The 19,986-nt window shown below is 43.2% G+C and overlaps 1 protein-coding gene across 3 annotated transcripts in view; it reads right to left on the bottom strand.

The window, feature by feature from the left end:
- Positions 1–19,597, bottom strand: part of LOC146763182 (zinc finger protein 131-like) — a 51,023-nt gene extending 31,426 nt beyond the window's left edge. For all 3 annotated transcript variants that reach the window (XM_085571095.1, XM_085571097.1, XM_085571096.1), the window contains exons 1-4: positions 19,434–19,597; positions 15,744–15,882; positions 11,219–11,320; positions 9,435–9,579 (exon numbers count right to left, since the gene is read on the bottom strand). In XM_085571095.1, coding sequence (XP_085427221.1) covers positions 9,435–9,579; positions 11,219–11,320; positions 15,744–15,867 — 371 coding nt within the window. In that variant the 5' untranslated portion in view covers positions 15,868–15,882; positions 19,434–19,597. The remainder of the gene's footprint in view (positions 1–9,434; positions 9,580–11,218; positions 11,321–15,743; positions 15,883–19,433) is intronic.
- Positions 19,598–19,986: the final 389 nt, after the last annotated feature.

The following is a 19,986-nucleotide window of genomic DNA, read 5'->3' as shown; positions in this document are numbered from 1 at the left end:
GGTTAATGTTTTAAAAAGGCTGCGCAGCCCCGTAGAGCCGCAGGCAGCGTGGCTCTGCTGTTCTTAAAACCTGCGCACCAGTGGCAGATGCGGTGGTGCCGGCTCGGAGGGACCGGGGGGGGGGGGGGGGGGGGGCTCTGCCTGCCCCTCCCCTTCGCAGTGGTGCGGAGCGGATTTAGTTTCCCCACGGTGGGAGGGGGAGGGAGAGGGGGCTCCCGGTGGTGGCGGAGAGCACGGCTCGGGCTTCCCTGACACTCGCAGGCGGCGGGGGAGCATGGCTCAGCCATGTGGCGTGGAAGAGTCCCCGTTCCTGCAGGCGGCAGTTTTAAAAGCAGCACAAGCTGCTGCTGCTGCTCTGCAAGGCTGAAATTTAAGTGCTTTCGTTTCTCAACCACGTTTTTTAGAAATCAGTAGCGAATTAATTTTGTTTCTGGTCAGTATAAAGTTGTGCTGTGCATTTTACGCCTAAAATGGGAGTGGGACAATCAGGAGCTGGATTATGCCAGGCTGTGGGAATATGCCAGCGCGTGGCTATTCCCTATTAAGACAACTGGCTGTAAGGTAAGTATGGGGAAAGCTGCCACCCCCATACCAAATTCCTCCATCACAAGCACAGGTCTTGGCAGTCACCCCCCACCTCCAGATCAGTCTGCATCGCCCCTAATGCACAAATATCAGCTGCAGACACGCCGAGACCTTCTCAACCTTCCCCCCTCATCTCACACAACATGGGGACACACACACACACACACACACGCTTCTCACAGGGGAAGAACACATCTCGTCCCGCCAGTAGAACTCAGTGTAAGATGAGGAGAGAAAACACAGAGGGTAGCGATAAAGAAAAGAACAAACCTAATCTATACCCTTTAAAGGAGTCCCAGCCGCCCCCAGAGTCATCAGGTTTGTAAACATTCCCATACGGGGAATGTAAAACCGCCCAAACAACCGGAAAACCAGCGCTACCTCAAAAGCCCCCAGGGAAGCCGGGACAAAGGACAAAACAGGCAAGTGCTCCTAAATGCTCTTACTGTAAATCTTTTTAGTTTATTCAAGAACCACAATCCAAGGACTGCCTCCTAAATGTATCAAAATAAAGGATTTTATGACTATTATTGGGGCTAAAGGGGAACCCTTTCAAGTCCCTGTCCTAAAAAAATGTAGAACTAGAATCTAATAATAAAATCTGTGTTGGAGATGTTTTATTAGTGAAAGAAACAGAATAAAATTTATTGGGGAGGGATTTAATGGTAATATTAAGTATAATTGCAAAGGACTCACAACTCATGGTAAGTTTATACAACCTAACTACTGAGGATGAAAAGAAAATTAATCCCAGGGTCTGGCACACTCCGGGAGAAGCTAGAAAATTAGACATGAAACCAATTCACATTAAAATTAAAAGACCAGAAGACCCCATAAGGGTAAAGCAGTATACCATCCCTCTAGAGGGAAAGAAGGGATTGAAACCAATAATGAAAGATTTAATAAAAGGGGCACCTTAGAACCCCACATGTCCAGACATAACACACCTAAATTGGCAATACAAAACCTAATAACAGTTACCCACGGTCTCTAATCCTTATACTCTATTATAGTGTAATGGAACTAAAAGATGCCTTTTAGACTTGTCCTCTAGCTGAGGAAAGTCGGGACTACTTGGCCTTCCAGTGGGAAGACCTGGAGACACAAAGAAAACAGCAATTAAGATAAACCTCTCTCCCTCAAGGGTTTGTAGACTTATCTTTTTAGCCAATCCCTTAAAAAATTATTGAGTTCGTGCCAGTTCCTGGGACAAAATGGTTGCAATATATAGATGATCTATTAGTGGCTAGTCCTAAGGAGAAAGATATAAAGGCAGGAACTATAGCCCTATTAAACTTCTTAAGAAAAAGGAGACAATTTTCACTGATTCCAAATATTCATTTGGGGTAGTACACACCTTTGGGCAAATCTAGGAAAAAAGAGGTCTGCTAAACAGACAAGAAAAAAAATTGATTCATGAAGAAATAATTAACAATGGGAGTCACCCAGCAGTTTACTGACCTTTTGAAAAGGTCCAGGTAGATTGCACTAATCTACCCAAGGCCGGGAGATACAAATTCTTATTAGTCATAGTAGACAAACTAACCCACTGGATAGAAGCTTTCCCAAGCTCCCGGGCTGAAGCCCAACCAGAATCAAGAATATTATTAAAAGAAATCATACCTCAATATGGGTTAGTAAGCTGCATTAATTCAGACCAAGGAACACATTTTACTTTAAAAAATTATCAGACAATTAGCAAATACCTTAGATATTCGATAGGGCTATCACACCCCGTAGCACCCTCAGTGTTCTGGGCCAGTCAAAAGAATTAATCAAATGTTAGAAGCCCAATTAGCCAAATTGATATTAAAAAGAAATGTAATAAATAAAATGCATCCCATTAGCCTTATTAAACATAAGAACTATGCCTGACTCCGAAACGGGACTTTCACCTTTTGATACGTTATATGGGATGCCTTATACACATGGTATGCCTGTAGAGCATCCGAGATTAGAGAATAAACAAATACAACCATACCTAATAGCATTAAATAAGAATCTTGAAGAATTGCAAAAGCAGGGGGTGATCATGCAGCACAGTCCTCTTGGCTTCTCGATACATAAAATACAACCTGGGGACAAAGTGCTTGTAAAAGCATGGAGGGAATCCCCATTAACGCCTCATTGGGAGGGACCCTTCATTGTTCTTTTGACCACAGATACTGCTATATGAACTGCAGAAAAGGGGTGGACACACGCATCAAGGATAAAGAAATTGAACTCCAGGACCAGGCACCAAAGTGGAAAATCACCTCCTGCCCTGGAGATATGAAGATAACCCTGCAAAAAAGTAAATGACTGAAAACATCTCGATCAAACTTTCTGTGCCAGAGTGTAACTATTATCCTTTTATATGTTTCCCTTGTGAATACTGTTATAAAGTTTGGACTGTTCAGACCAAGTGGGTTGTGTAGGAGTGATTTGAGCAGGAGTAAGACCTGACTAACCATTTTCTGGTAATAGCCACAAGGCTGAGATTGTTTCAATTAGATTCAATAATCTGTTTTTTTCTCATATTAGAACAGATTAAGGGAGAAATTACTAGCAAAACTAAAATTATTATTGTTGAGTGTCATAGGTTGAACAACGCGCAGGCTCTGCTGAACTACACCAAGGAGGCATTTTTAAACAGGTCTGCAGCTCAGCCTGAGCATGAAACCACAGACGAAGATTCCTGCTGCCAAGAAGATGGTTTGCCCCGCCGCTGGAGGCACCCCAGGGGACGCTGGGAACAGCAGAGGGATCCTAGCAGTGGGAATAGTCCTGGTGAGCCTAAGCCTAGCCACGTGCCTCAAGGGGGAACTTGGGGATAAATACCCAGAGAAGTTATCCCTCACCTCATGGAACTGCAGCAGGGGTAAGCCTAATTAACCGTGTCTAGAGACAAACACTCAACAGCGGTTTTACAAATTAAAAGGGAAATCAAAAACATACCGTGAAAACGGACAGTCAGCTCATAAACTGCATTGAAAGAGCACAGGGGAAATCTCAATTCCGGTTTATAACAGATGTAACCGTACTGTATGGGTTGGGGGAAGGCAGGAGTCTATCTTTGTTGCTTATTTCCAAGCTAACCCAATGTGTTACAATCCGAATAAAATTGATATGTGTGTAATGGGGAAGAAAAACCTACTGGGTGGAGAATAACGTAAAATATAAAAATAAGATACCTCTAGAAGCTGAGCCAATCATTCTAGACCTCTTAGGGGATCAGGATGACAGAGTCTGTCTGCAGTATGATAAAATGTTTTGTTTCACCAAAGATAAAGAAAGGATAGATCAAAAAAAATAAGATAAAACAAGTAATGCAAGAGGTAAAGCTGAGATGAGGAAAAAGAGAATCGAACAAGAAAGGCTGAAATCCATAAGCAAACAGTATGACCAATTGGAAAAACAATATACAAAATGGGGATTGCCTGCCTTAGATCAGAATCTTTTTGTGGATCAAATGCAGGAAATATCCACAGAGCTAAAGTTGTCTGATTGCTGGGTCTGTGGGGGGCTAAAATCCACAGAAGACTCATCCATTTGGTGGTACAAGAGATGCAAATAGCAGCCTTACCCACAGACCCAGAAGCTGCCCATGGAAAAACAAATCAGGTACCAAAAATAATAACACTGGAAAAAAAAAATTCCTCACAGGAGGGCGGCTAAGGCTCTGGCAAAATTTGAAGGACGAATAAAGGGAAAAGAACAAAACTACAAAATTTACCAGGAAATTCCATATATAAACTAGAAGCCAGTCTCAAGGTAGACTACCTTGAGAGTCAGTAGAAGTAAAAATTTGGGCACGAATTAATGAGTTAATATAGAAGGTGGGGGATTGTTATGTGTAGTAAATATAATTTGCGCCATTCCTTGTATGAAATATGTAATATTAGATACTTGTTAGATTATGCCCGTTTGTATTAGTTCCCACCCCCCCCTTTGCAGGCGAGACTGGGTGTATATTGGAAACTGATTTACAAGTAAAAGGATGTGGCTTGGCCAGGAGATGGGCCATGTCTGGACTCCAGGTGCTGACCATCGGGATTCCAGGTGTTGATCATCGGGTGCTGATCATCGCATAAACGACCCAAGATGGATATCATGGAAATCCTCAGACAGATACATGTGAATGCAGCTTTCCCATAAATCTCATCAGGGATTCACCTACTCCAGACACTGAATTATTCCTCCTCATCACCAAAAAAGAAAATCTTATTAACCTATAGACTCTGAATAGAAGAAAAGACTGATTGCTGAAATCTTGGCCTCAGGTGGAATTTTCCCTATAAAAACCGCTTGGGCCAGGATGGAGGTGTGTGGGCATAGGGGAAAACCTCTCCTGAGGCTAACTCTTTGTTGCACACCCAGGGCCGACCCCGGGCTCGGCACTGTCTTTTTCCATGGCTGGCTAGATAGAATTTGACCACTAATAAAATTATTTTTTATTTTTAATCTGGCTGAATAAATTCTCATTTATAACAATCATAAGAATAATCATGAGAAACTGTGGTCAGGGACCTAAGAAAGATCACAAGAAACTCATGTCAATGTATACAATAGAACAATATAAGTTTAATAATTAATATGTAAGTTATATAACGATAGAATATAAAATACGTTCAGCTCGAAAGCCATGTCAGAGTCAGATTTGGGTTTGTACCCCGACTCCCAGAGCTCTTAATAAAAGCACCTGCATATAATCATATCCCATGATTATGTGTGTTTCTGAATGCTAAGAGCTCCATTTGAATGATAGAAAACACCTATCAAGAAGAAAGGTCAGTTAGCCTAATGACATAGGTTTATACAAGAAATGTAAAATGCTGTATTTTGGCCTGCCTACTCAGAAATAAGATTCAAGTTCTTCCTACATGATTCACCTCTCAAGCTCTGGAGTGCATGAAAGTGCCTGCAGCACTTAGAGCTTCTTACAAAACACTACAGCTGTGACTTCACACAGTGATTATTATAACACCTCATACTTTAGGAAAACACACAGCTATCAGTTGTAGTAAAAAAGAAAAATGCCACTGGGATGTGAATAGAGTATTTTAATTTAATTTATCTGGGCTTAAGCACAGCTTCCAGCTCTGATCTTCTTTTCCTTGCACCATAAATACAAAATCCCCTTCCTCCAAGATGTCAGAGATAGCATCCCATCTCAAACACAGACAGAGTGGATGGGGTGTCTCAGTTTGGAGACAAATTCTAGGAGAAAAACGCTGTAAAATGAGCTTTTCTCTCTAAAATGAGAAGGCTTCAATAGCTCCCTTTTCTTCTGTCAATGAGAAAAATGGATACCAGGGGATGAAATTGAAAAAAAAAAAACAAACAAACACAAACTCTTTACTAACAAAGCAAGATACCCACAAAGCACAGGAAAAAAAAAAAGAAAATTGAACTTTACACCCCCACTCCCACCTTGCCGTGTGGCTGAGAGGCAAAGACGGCGACTGCTCTTTGTCAGGGGAGAAGAAAAGAGTTCATAAAGCAGCTGGGAACCTACTGGATTTCTGGTGTGAGCCTTCTCCTCTCAGCCGGAAAAGTTGGTGGAGCTTAATGTCCCTTCTTTCTCTGGCTCGGTCTTTCTGGGGTTCGGACCAGCCGGGGCCACCCCGCAGGCTCCTCAGTCAGGAGAAAAAAAAACAAACCACAAACCCAAAAACACCTACCGATAGGATTTGCCAATGAAAAGCCTCCAGGCCAGGGGAAGGGAAAAAAAAAACCAGAAAAAAGCCCAGAAGCTTCTTGCCTAAGTTGGCGAAAATTAATCCAGCAAACAAGTCAATGAAGTAACAATCCATGTAGGTGCCAACCACTTCAGAGAGAGATAGCTTGAACAGAGCACCGCGCAGGAGCCCAAGGCTCCCTGCCCCATCCCCCAGGTCCATCTTAAAGCTACAGCAGTTGTTTTCTGGTCATAAAGCAGACAGGGAATAAAGCATCATCATAAAATCACCCCAAGACACTGGGGCTATGCTTTCAAGTCACATACTCATTATCCACAGCACTTACATACTGGAGGTCTAACTACTGATTATCAGTTTTGAAAAGGAGTGGCTATCTTCCTCTCAAATCAGACTGTAATCACAGTACTTTGTACCTTTACCTTCCTTTGCAGCCTTATAAATCCTTTTATGTAACCTACTTCCTATCACTTTCAGGTTTTCTAGTAATAGGGGTGATAAGGTTTTTCTCCAGTATCAGTATGTCATACAGTAGAGATGTGTGACTAATGACCTAATGCAGGATACAGCTTATTAAACTGCACTTTACTATATTCAGACACAGGAAGACACAGCAGCTAAACTTAAGTTTCATCTAGGACATATTTCTGATGCCTAGAATGTGACAGTTACTTTGCACGTTACTGCAAGGAGCTCCAGGAACACATACAAAAATAATAATCAGTTCAGCAAAGAGGAGACTACTGTCCTTGAGTACATTGTGTGGCTCAGGTGTGGAACTGAATGAGGATACATACATACAATACACTGGACCTCAAGGAATAACAGCTAGTTGTTTTCTTTCAAGTCTAGATTATGTGCTGTGCAACTCTTTGATGCATTACACAAATGGTTAGTTCTATAATAACCTCTACTTTAGCTGAAGTTTCTGATGCTTGCCCCTTTTAATTAAAGCTCAGCTAGAGGCACTGTATTTCAATTTTTCCCCTTCCTACTGTGAAGGAGAAAACTGAGACTGAGTGGTACTCAAGTTTGTTTTTCTAATGAAAAACACTCACCCAAAAATCTATGAAAAATTGAAATAATTCTAAGAATAGACTGGCTTGCACCATGTGTGTGTTAAGCCAAACATTTATTTCCTTGCAACATAAGAATTACAGCATTTACTAGTGCTGCATAACCAACAAACATTATACATTAGTGAGAATTAATTGCAGACTAGACAGTTTAGCCTGATGGACTGATATGAATTCCGGTTAAACAGCTCTACCAGTGTACAGAGACTCAAAGTATTACCAATTAGAATACAGTTTTTCAATTTCAAGTGTCTTAAATTTCTCAGACAGCAAAGGTCTGCTTTTCCCTAAATGAAAAAAAAAGTTATTTTGGTGATACCATGTTTAATCTCAAAAATGTCAAAAAAGGGTATTGTTTGGGTTGGAGAGCAGAACTAGAAATGCACAATCCTATCTTTTCTATCAAAAAAACTCAACATAGTTATTGAGCTCTACTACCAATGAACAGAATTGCTTGATTCCAAAAAAAAACAAAAACAAACAAACAAAAAAAAAACCACTGATGTTGTGATGTTGAAAACCAAGTTTCCAGGGTACCATGTCATAGAGGTTTTGTTTGGTTGGTTATTAGAGGAACTCAGTGTCAGAGCCATTCTCCTTAGCTTAGTGTGTTTATGGGGAAACAAAAAAGAAACAAGTCTTTCCTTAGCCTGAACACAAAAACCTTTTAGTGTTCTAGAAGAGAAAGCAAGGATAACTGTAATGCTGGGAGTTATTTATTGCCACTCCCCCTGATTCATGACTGTCCTAGATTGAAAGGCAAGATGTATTCTATTTGCCATCTGTTGGAGGTGTGGCAGTTATCTTCTGTTAATTGGGCAGTTTTCCTTATCTCTTCCATAAAGCAATCTTCCCTCCAGGGAGACATCTTCTGTTAATGGGCCATTGACTGTCATTGCATGACTTATAAAATTACAGCATCCCATTGTGAGATGCTCCACCCAGAGGGAGGAGCCAAGCATTCCTACCTGGATATAATCTGAAATTTTGGGACAGTAAAACAGCTTTTCCACTGGATTCCCAGAGGAACAGCTGTCTCTTCCACTGGATCTTCAGAGGAAGACTACACCCTTCTACAGGATCACTGCTCCAACAGAACCACACCTGACACTCCAGGAGGACTGCAGCCACAATTCCAATTGGACTGCTACCAAGACCCTGACTAACAAGGTGTCAGGTTGTATTCTGACTCTGTCAGTGTTGTTTTGATTTACTGCATTGTTTTTTGTTTTTTTTTTTTTATTTTCTTCCCTAATAAAGAACTGTTATTCCTGCTCCCATATTTTTGCTTGAGATCCCCTTAATTTCAATTTTATGACAATTCAGAGGGAGGGGGTTTACATTTTCCATTTCAGGGGAGGCTTCTGCCTTCCTTAGAAGACACCTGTCTTTCCAAACCTAGACAATGACAGAAGAACAGTATAGCATACAGAAGAAATGAGAACATGACAGCACTTTGTGAAAGAGAAGGAAGGGGAAGAAAAATAGCATGATGGGAATGGCACCTGCTTTTCTCAGGTTGAAGTTTGGTAATGGATTACAGTTCCTTGTACTGGATAACAGGTGCTACAGCAACATTTGATTAAGTACTGATCCTATATAAAACCAATTATAACAACTACATTTGTTCAAGAAATTTGAGAGACAAATTTGCAACAAGAAGCTTTAAAAACACTTCCTATTCTCTTGAAAGCATAAAGCTGCATGAAATCAAAAGAGTAGTTCAAACTTGTTAATATGGTCTAATTATCGGAGAGATATCATCTCTGTACAGCCAGCTGTCAATCAGGTGCAGGCAGTCAGTATAGAGGCCTGGTATTAGTTATCACAAAGTCACAGCCCTACAATGTCTGCAACATTTACCAGCCATATCACTTGTCATCAAGTTCTAGCCCAAAGAATGTGACATTCATTTGTTTAGCTTGTATAATTCTGACTCATATCTTATAGTATATAGTAGAAGAGTTTACAATACCACATGAGTTTAGGAGGTTTCAGGATAAAGAAGAGCACTAGAAAATACTGGCAGCTCTCATACAAAGATTCTTAAGACTCTACATTTCAGTGTTGGGAAGAAAAAAGCTTATGTGTTTACCTGATTTCAAGTGCTTTGATAGCTTCTAACATCTGTAGATACTCAGCTGCTTTCCAAACATCATTTGCTTCTTCCTCACCTTGGACCATTAGTTTTGCTGTATAGGTGAACTCAATTAGGTGACGAAATGCCATGTTACTTACACCTGTTTACAAGCAAGAAAAACAGTCTCTTTTAACACTTCCTCAGTCTTTCACACTTGCCTGCTCACAGTACTCCAATAGCCAGTTTCAAGAAGATGCCACCCTTGAAAGGCTCACAGTGGAATAAAAAGTCTACTATAGAAACAGGTAAATGTGGAACAACTACAGTCATTCCATGACAAAGATAAAAAGGATAAGATGGACAAAAAGCTACTTGTATAAAATAAAAAGGTTCAAATTTAAACATAAAAATATTACCTCTCTCTCTTGAGATCTCTGAGCAGCAAGTTATTAGAAGCTGTATTGCTCCAGGAAATTTCTTCTTACCTACTAGGAAGGTATTACTCCATATCTATCCTGTTCTTGCATCCCAGCAAAGGTATCTTTTTTCTAATTTTTCTTCAGGGGAAGTTTTTTCCAGTGGCAATAGCTACCTGTACTGGTTTTGGTTGGGACAGATTTAAATTTCTTCACAGTAGCTAGCATAGGGCTATGTTTTGGATCTCTGCTCAATCATAGAATGGTTTGGTTTGGAAGGGACATTAAAGATCATCTTATTTCAACCCTCTGCCATGGGAAGAGACACCTTCCACTAGACCAGGTTGTTCCAAACTCCATCCAACCTGGGCTTGAACACTTTCAGGGATGGGACAGCCACAGCTTCTCTGGTCAACCTGTGCAGGGTCTCATTACCCTCACAGTAAAGAAATTTTTCCTAATATCTAATCTAAACCTACTGTCTGTCAGTGTGAAGCTATTCCTCCTTGTCTTGTCACTCCAGACCTTTGTAAATAGTCTCTCTCCATCTTTCCTGTAGACTCCCTTCAGATACTGGAAGGCCCCAATTAGGTCACCCTGAAGCTTTTCTTCTCCAGGCTGAACAATCCCAATTCTCCTAGCCTTTCCTCATAGCAGAGGTGCTCCAGCCCTCTGATCATCTTGGTGGCCTCCTCCATACTTGCTACAAGAGGTCGATGTCCTTCCTGTGCTGAAACAGTGTTGATAACACACTGCTGTTTCAGTTACTGCTGAGCAGTGCTTACACAGAGCCAAGGCCTTTTCTGCTTCTCACACTGCCCTGACAGCGAGCGGACTGGGGGTGTGTGGGCAGTTGGTAGGAGACACAGCCAGGACAGGTGACTCCAACTGACCAAAGGAATATTCCAGACCATATGACATCATGCTCAGCATATAAAGTGTGTGTGGGAGGCAGGTGGAGGGGCCATTGCTAGGGGATTGGCTGGGCATTGGTCAGTTGGTGGCAAGCACCTGTTTTAATTTGCATCACTTGTCTTCCTTGAGTTTTTTTTTCCCTTTCCTCTTTTACTTATAATTTTCACAAAATTACTATTTTTTTTAATCATTAAACTAGCTTTATCTCAATCCACGAGTTCCTTTCTCACTTTTACACTTCTGATTCTCCCCCCCATCCCACTGGTGGAAAATTAGCCAGCCTGGCTTTGTGGTGCTTAGTCGCTAGTCGGGGTTAAACCACAACATTACCTCACAACTCAAGAGCTGATATCTAGAAAACTAATCAATATGATCAAGCATGCATTTAAGCCCATACCAGGGATACTACATTCATTTTGAGCATGAGCACACAACTCTGAAGGCTTTAATTTGCATGAATAAGACTACCTTCAATCTCCACCAAGGGCTCCTGAGTGAAATCTTGGAAGAATTTGTAGAAGAACTGGCTACAGGCAGCAAGAACAGCCTTATGAGCTTTGAAATGGTGACCTACAAAGAGAGAGAAAAAATTTGGTTTTGGATAACACCTTCTTCACTCATGGTGCAGAATAAGTGCAGATGCAGATAAGAGAACAGCTGCAGAATCACCCAGTCTACAAATCTATTCCAGCAGCTCATACTTAGCATGTCTCCTTGTAATATGGGATACCACTGCAGCTAGCCTGTCCCATCTTATGCAGATCCTTGCTGACATCAGTGACCTTGTTGAAGCTCTTCAATTCAGTCAGCTGAAGGACTCACTCAAGAGTTTCTCTTTTCAAATATTTAGGTTGTGGGAAATTCCTGTTCAAACTTTTTCTTGTGTGTCTTGGGCTCAGCTCTCAGATTTTATCCAAGATTGCCGCTGTTTAACAGTGGCCAAATGCCAGGTACCCACAAAAGCTGTTTGCTCATCTTCTCTTGCTCTCAGTTGGGCAGAGGAGACAGAAAAAAATTAACAAAGGGCTCATGAGTTGAGATGATGTATTGTTTTTGCATGGCCTGGCTTTTTGTAGCAGGGGGGCCACAGAGGTGGCTCCTGTGGGAAGCTGCTGCAATCTCCCACCATGTCCAGCAGAGCCAATCCCTGATAGCTCTGAAGATGGACATGCTGCTGGCCAAAACTGGGCCAATGTGAGAGGTTGGTAATGCCTCTGTGATGACATATTTAAGAGGAAAATCAAAGCAAAGTCACACAGTTTTTCTTCTAGTCAGAGAAGAGGAGGAGGTGAGAACATGTGAAAGAAAACAACATGGTGACACCAAGGTCAGTGGAGGAGGGGGAGGAGGTGCTCCAGGCACTGAAGCCGAGATTCCTCTGCAGGCTGTGGCAAAGGTCATGGTGAAGCAGGCTGTGCCCCTGCAGCCCATGGGTCCATGGGGGATGCAGAGATCCACCCGTAGCCCGTGGGGGAAGGGCTCACACCAGAGTGGGTGTATGCTTGGAGGAGGCTGTGATCCAGTGAAAGATCCGGTGGAGAGAGAGGGCCCCTGCTTCCAGGCTGGAGCAGTCTGTCCTTGGAGGACTGCACCCTGTGAAGAGTGACCCACGTTGCAGCAGTTTTGGGAGGATTGATTGCCCGTGGGGGGAATTCACATTGCAGCAGGTGCAGTAAGACTGATGTCTGTGAGAGTGGACCCATGCTGGAGAAGTTAATGGAGAACTGTCTCCTGTGGGAGGGATCCCATGGTCTCACAGGGGAAGGACTCCTCTCCCAGAGCAGCAGAAGAAAGTCTCTGTAATGAACTGACCCAAAAACCCCCATGCCCTGTCTCTCTGCATTGTTAGTAGGAAGGGGCTGGGGGGGGAAAAAAGGTGTTTTAAGGGCTTATCTTACTTCTCATTATCCTCCTCTGATTCTGTTAGTAATAAATTCACTTTGTACCTCTAAGCTGAGCCTGTTTTGCCCTTGAAGTGTTTTTCTCCTGGTCCTTATCTCAACTCATGAACCCTTCATAAATTTTTTTTCTCTCCTCTGCTCAGCTGTGGCAGGGAAGGGTGAGTGAGTGACTCTCATGGGTGACTGGCATTGGGCCAGTGTCAAACCATGACAGATGAGGATTAGGAGAAAACATTCCAAGGGCAACACAGGTTCAAATTTAAAGGTATAAGTTAAATTTATTATTAACAGAGTCAGAGGAGGATAATGAGAAGTAAAATAAGACTTTGAATCACCTTTTTTCCCTCCCAACCCCTCCCTCTTTCCCACCAACAGTGCAGGGAGACAGGGCATGGGGATTTTGGTCAGTTCGTCACCCAAGACCTTTTTCTGTTCACTCAGGGAGAGGAGTCTTTCCTCTGCTATGCTGTGGCGTCCCTCTTATGGGAGACAGTTCTCCGTGAACTTCTCCAGCATGGCTCCAATCTCATGAGCAGCAGTCCTGCCAAAATTGCTGCAATGTGAGTCCCTGTCACAGGCAAACAGTCTTTCTGAAACTGCTGCGGCATGGGTCACTCATCCACAGGCTTCAGTCCTCTAAGGATAGGCTGCTCCAGCCTGGAAGCAAGAGCCCTCTCTGTGGAAGCATGGGCCCACTTTCTCTATCCAGGTCTCCCACTAGATCACAGCTTTCTCCAGCATCCACCCGCTCCAGCGTGAGTACTTCTTTCACAGGCTGTGAGTGGATCTCTGCATCTCCCGTGGACTTTATGGGCTGCAGAGGGACAGCTTACTTTACCAGTCCTCACCACAGCCTGCAGAGGAATCTCGGCTCCGGTGCTTGGAGCACCTCCTCCCCCCTTTTTTCCACTGACCTTGCTGCCACCATATTGTTTTCCCTCACATGTCCTCACTTCCTCCTCTTCTCTGACTAGAAGAAAAACTACTGTCCATAAGTACAATTGTCAACAAGTTCCACCAATTCAAAGATTCCTGCAGGATACCACAGTGCCAAAAGGTCAATCGTGTTTAGGTTCTGCACCAGGGAGTTGCTCGCCATGTTTGTGGCCAGCCGGCCCCACTACCACCATGTGGGCAGTGGCAGCTGGCGCTATTTAATGCCTCTCTTCATGTGGGGCACTGGGAAGGAGAAGCCACTGCTGCCACCCCTGCCCTTCTGCCCGTGGTGCAGCTAGCTACGGGGTGGCCAGCTAGGGGCGGCCAGGCAGGCAAGTCTCACCACGGGCTGCACCAAGATGGCGGCGGCCACAGCATCTCACCACCCCTGGAAAAACTGCACGTGCACTGTTTTGATTTTCTTTGCAAATATGTCATCACAGAGGCATTACCAACCTCTCTAATTGGGCCAGCAGCATGTCCATCTTCAGAGCTATCAGAGATTGGCTCTGTTAGACATGGTGGAAGCTTATAGGAGCTTCTCACAGAAGCTACTTCTGTGGCCCTCCTCTGCTACCAAAATCTAGGCTGTGCAAAATCAACACAAAGGTCTCCTTGGATTTTGCTGCTCTTACATATGGATGTATTCAATCATCATTTCTGCCATCATAAAGATCCCTGCAGAGCAAAATTGGTTTAGCTCTATTCTTGCTGTTTTCCAGACTGTGTATTCCCATCACAGTGTTGCCTTCCCCCTGGTCCAGGCATGAACATCCAGAAGGCTCCATGGGACAGAGGAAAGAGAACCAACATGTATTAGAACTACACAGCTGCACAAGAAAACTATTTTGAGCTCAACATGTGGATTTGGTAATACTAGAGCAGGAACAAACATTCAGGATAAGTTTTGTGCAAGTGTTGTCAGTGAAACTATGGTGATTCCAAGTAATGATTTTTTTCTTCATATGCTTACTTTTTTCTAATCCAGGCTCTGTAGGTCCCTTTTCTTTCAAGTGAATTCTTGCTATCCTTTTAAGGATCAAGTGGTACTCCTTTACCTAGGTCTGTCCTAGTAGACACTGCCTATCTTCACTGAAGTGCTCACCCATTCTAAAACATGTTTGGGATAAGAAGCAATCTTAGGTGACCTATAAGACACCACCTTTTCTAATGAGATAATAAGCATTTGCATCTCTATCTTCCTTTTAAGCTAATACTTATGTCTTTCAAACACATAGAAAAAGATAAGTGAGTTGTTCTACCTTATTTTAACTATAGATTAAAATAGTAGGCAGATACCCAAGAAGCAAGAAGGCAACCTTATTTCAAGCTGTTTTTTTTTCTTTTTAAATAATCAACCAATATTTGTACAAGATCAGCCCCTTGTTTGGAAGGGGCTCCTTACTCTCCCCCTCTACTCTGCTCTCATGAAACCCCACCTGGAGCACTGCATCCAGGTCTGGAGTCCTCAGCACAAGAATAATGTGGACTTGTTATAGTAGGTCCAGAGGAGGCCACAAAGATGTTCACAGGGCTGAAACACCTCTCCTATGAAGACAGGCAGACAGAGTTGGAGCTATTCAGCCTGGAGAAGAAAATGCTTTGAGAAGACCTTAGAGCACCTTCCAGTGCCTAAAGGGGGCTTAAAAAAAGACTGACTTTTTACATGGGCAGATAGTGATAGGACAAGTGGGAATGGTTTAAAACTAAAAGAGGGGAGATTTAGATTAGATGTCAGGAAGAAATTCTTCCCTGTAAGGGTGGTGAAGCCCTGGCACAGGTTGACCAGAGAAGCTGTGGCTGCCCCATCCCTGAAGCGTTCAGGGCTAGGTTGGATGGAGCTGGAAGCAACCTGGTCTAATGGAAGGTGTCCCTGCCCATTGCAGGGGGTTAGAACCATATGAGCTTCAAAGTCCCTTTCAGCCCAGGCCATTCTGGGATTCTATTAAAAGCAGAAACAAAATTATTAATCTCTGCTGGAGACTCTGTTCAGCCCAAGATTTATAACTGAAACTCTGCAAGCAACTCACACACCAATACGGAGCCAAGAATGTTAGCAGCCCAGTTTGACAGTTGACCCATGACAAACCCAACAGCTTCCCAGCACAGCTTTCAGAATTCTGTGGGTACCAACTGGTTCTCAAGTGTATACATACCATCAACAATCAGCGTGATATCTGTAAACTGGTCCTGCTCACGTTGTTCATTGAGTCTATCCAAAATAACTTTATAGTGTTCAGGGAATTCCTGGATACATTCCATAATTTCTTTGGCTTCCATGGCAAAAGGATTAGTCTGCAAAAGATGTGGTAGAACAGTAAGAATACTGTGCCACTTAGAAAGTACTATGCACAGTCATCTTATTATACAGACATGAACTAGCACTTTTCATAGACTACAAAACCAATTGAAACATCAAACTGTCTTGGTAACAGGTTTACCTGATTGTAGCTGTCAGGTAGGAAACATGAGGGTTAATGAAATATGGCTTTCTTTATATGTAGTTTATAAACAGTTATTTTCACTTTCCTCCAAGAAATTCCTTTTGGTGGAGGGAGGGAGTGCCAAGACCTGCCTTCTTCAGAGGAGACAATTTCAGAATGTTTCCTCCTAACTTGTCTCAAACTGCGACAGCATGAAGAAATAGTCAAAGTTCATAAATGCATTTCTTTATTCTACAAATTCAGCAAGGATCCACCTCCCTCAAAGCAAATGCTGCAGGGGTGTAACATCTCCAAAGCTAACTGTTCTCCATCTTGGCAACATAATGTCATAATTTTTATAGTTACTTCGTGCAATTCTATCAATCCTCTTTGTGAAAGAATGGTTCTAAAATTTTTCATACTTAAGTCACATTTTGTATCTAGTAAATGCAAGATGTTTACTTCCTTTAAATAAGGATGTAATAAAACAGCACTTTTCAGCTTCTGGGTACACAGGAGTTGCCAGGGATTTAATGTGTTGTCACACCCAGGAGCAAAGAGCTTCTTATTCACCCAGGCTTCTTACACTTCTCCCCCTACAAGGTGAAATATTCTTTGCCAACTTTTAAAAGAGACATATAGGCTTGTAATCTCATGGCTATTCCTCCCTCACTTATACAACAAACATAGCTGGAGGTGGGAGTTGCAGAGATCCTCAAACTTCAAAAAGTTCAGCAGAAGTCTGTGCCTGTGGATGAGACACAGAGGGTGTGCTGCTGATGCAAAAGAATCTCTGGAGAGAGTTCAAATGCTTCAATGAAAGCATTTTACAAATTAACTCTGGGAAAAATTACTTCAGATCTGTGCAGCAGCACTCATCTTAAACTTCCACATTCACATGGCTCACATTGAGAATGCCACAGAAAAAGCAAAGACATTTCAAAGTCACATTAATGCAGAAACTTTGTTTCTTGTCATAGTCTAACTCACTTTGAAGAACATATGGTTTCTGAAAGAAGATTGTCATTAGGTTTTGAATTACTTTTATAGTGAAGGGTATGTCTCAAAATCCTTTATTTTTGTACTTAGTATGGACAAAAGGAAGAAAGTTAGGAGAGCTGCTAGTATCAAACCAAATATTGAATACAGAGATGGAAAATTAGGTCTGGCTAAGAAGCAGTTTTCTTTAGACTGCTAGAAGAAACTAGATAGCAAGTGTTCCCTAACTTGTGCAGATTTTTTGTATGTGACTGGAATTGTAAATTCCTGAGCTGATGCCACCATGCTTGCTAACATCCCTGAGCATATGTGTAAATTCTACCTTGCTTCCAACAAACACATACTGAAGAAGAATTACCTGATTATGATAAAAGCAAAGTTATTGTCTTCTAACAGACATAAGGTAAAAGAAATTGTGGAATTCTTATTTTTGCCACAAAACACACTTTCTTGCATCTCAGAAAAACTGTCCCACAGAGAAATCATTTTGCCAAGAGATGGAAAAGAGCAGAAGCAACTGCTTATGGAAGTCTAGTTCTATCTGCTATCACTGCTTTGCCAAGCAGATGCTGAAATACATATCATGATCTTGTGAGGGCAAGAGAGAAAGTGAGGTTGAAGGAAAAGAATGCTGCTGCCTTCACCTCATCTGTAATGACGGCTCTAAGAGATGATCAGCATCTTTCTTCCATCCATCATTCATAAAGTTTCATCCATAAAGTTTCATGTAGAAAATTGTCAGCCATTTACTCCACTGTTTAATTTTTTCTTGCCCACTTTTGACATATTGTACATTGATAAATGACTTGCAGTTAAAAGTGTAATTCCCTAGAAGTTAAACCAAACTAAATTTCAAGCTCAAATCTCATTATTTCCACCTATCCAGAATTTACTTCCAAATTGTATTTATAGGGAGATCTTACACCCCCAAAATAACAGAGCAAGCCCCCAATCCAAGAAATTTTAAAAAGTTACAGTCTCTCAGAACACTACAATTCACAAATTAAAAAAAACAACTTATGATAGATAATTTATTGTCCTGAATTAACACAAGACTAGTAAAAAAAAAAGTGAATTTATCGCCCATCTAAATACAGTTGTAGCATTCATTGAATCTTCTCATTTCAGACTCAGTGGTATTGCAGAAGAAAGCCCAACAGAACAGCATATGTTCAATGAGAGCATGACTACTTTGGAGCAAGAACTGAAATGCAGTCCTCAGAGAAAAACCAAGATACCAAGGAAGACAGACAGAAGTGATCCAAGTTGACACTAACATGCAGACTCATTTATGAATGATGAAAACTGGATTCATCCAGTTATTTACCTGGATTTTTCAGTAGACCTAGTTGACTACTGACTTAACCTTATTAACTTCTGACACTAGATGCATCTCACAATATGCACACAATTAACAAATTTTTTTCTTATAAATCTACCTCAATAAAGACATCTTGTTACTTCCACACTCCTGGATTTCAACAGGAACTCCTCTTATTTCAGGCACAAGATATTTGTTTTCTTTGTCTATATTTGTATGCAAATGCAGGCAGGCAAAGCAGACAACACAGAACGGCAGACTGAAAACAGGACAAACCCCTGCCATTTCATTGTAGCCACATCAGGAAAGGAGAATGAGGGGTGTTTGGTGGGTAACAGCAGTAGTTGCTGGAAAATAACACAGACATGAGAATTTCTTGTGCACTTTTCTATTTATTTTTCTTCAAAGATAGCAACCACAGAGCAAGGACACAAGCCAGCCCCTCAGTTCCCTCTCAATCACATAAAAGGCCTCGCTATCACTAAGACAGAGATAACCAAGGCATCCACGCCCTGACAAGCAGGGCAGGGCATACATGGCATACATTGGAGTGTCGCACTTCCAAGGGGCAGAAGCCTCACGTTGTCCAGAGCAGCTGAGAGGCAGAGCTGCGACCCGCCGCCAAAACCCTTTGTAGTTCCCGTCAGCTCGAGTCTGCGCGAAGCTCTCGAAAGCGAGGTCGAGGCCCAGCCCTGTCAAAGCCCCTCACAGCCCCGCGGACAGCCGCAGCCCCACTGGCGGGCGCTGACAGTAGTCTGCGCGAACCCCGCCAATCGAAAGGCGGCAGCAGAGCCCGCCTCAGGCGGAGAAGCAAATGTGCGTCCGCCGAGTCTCAGAAGTGACAAAAGGCCTAATCAGCGCTAAGTGCCTGCCGGACACGGGCACGGGCATTCCGAGAGAGGTATGTGCAACCACCGGCAGGCGCAAGTATTCCACAAGGGCTCCCCTGAGGAAGGGACCCAACCAGTGCCGGCCCGAACCATGCGTTTAGCACACCGCCACCTCATTAGTCGTTATTACGTCATCAAAGGGCGCATTAAATCGATTCCTTTTCAATTCCCGGCTGGGTCACACTCTGGAGACAGTTCTGCTGGGTAACTCACCGTAAAGAGCCCCTCACCCTGTCGCGCTCGCTCTGCCGTTACCGCTTCCTGCTCCCCTGCACGTTGAAAAGCAGGGCAGGCGCCGGCCAATCGTTACTCGCATTCCCGGCCTGCACAGCGTGCGGAAGTGACGGTAGGGTCACCTTTCACACGACAGGGTGCGCAAGTAGTGAGGGGAGTGGTTCGACTGCTTGGAGCATCCTGAGAGTTGTAGTATGGGACGTGTGCGTGTGTCAACACTGTATGGCTGCGGGTGGGGAGCGGCCGTTGGGGGTCGGTGACGTTGCCGTGAGGCGCCGCAGCCGGCCGGGTTGGGCCTTGGAACGGCGGGGGGGGGGGGGGGGGGCAGGGGTGCTACTTCCCCTAGCCCGCTTCCGTGTCGCTAGCTCTCTCCGCAGGGGAGCAGGTAGTGCCCACGCGGGGTGGGGTAGCCGCGGGAACTAGCGGGTCCGACGGTTATTTCGCGCAGTCGCGGTCCTGAGCTGTGGTGGGAATCCTAGCGCCGGCGGTTGGCCATGGCGCCTGGCAGGGCGGTTGGCTGTGAGAGGGGTTT

The sequence above is a fragment of the Lonchura striata genome, chromosome W (assembly GCF_050655825.1).
Source record: "Lonchura striata isolate lonStrDom1 chromosome W, ASM5065582v1, whole genome shotgun sequence".
NCBI lineage: Eukaryota > Metazoa > Chordata > Aves > Passeriformes > Estrildidae > Lonchura > Lonchura striata.
The sequence above is the reverse complement of the archived record's forward strand: the minus strand, read 5'-3'. Positions and strand labels throughout refer to the sequence as shown.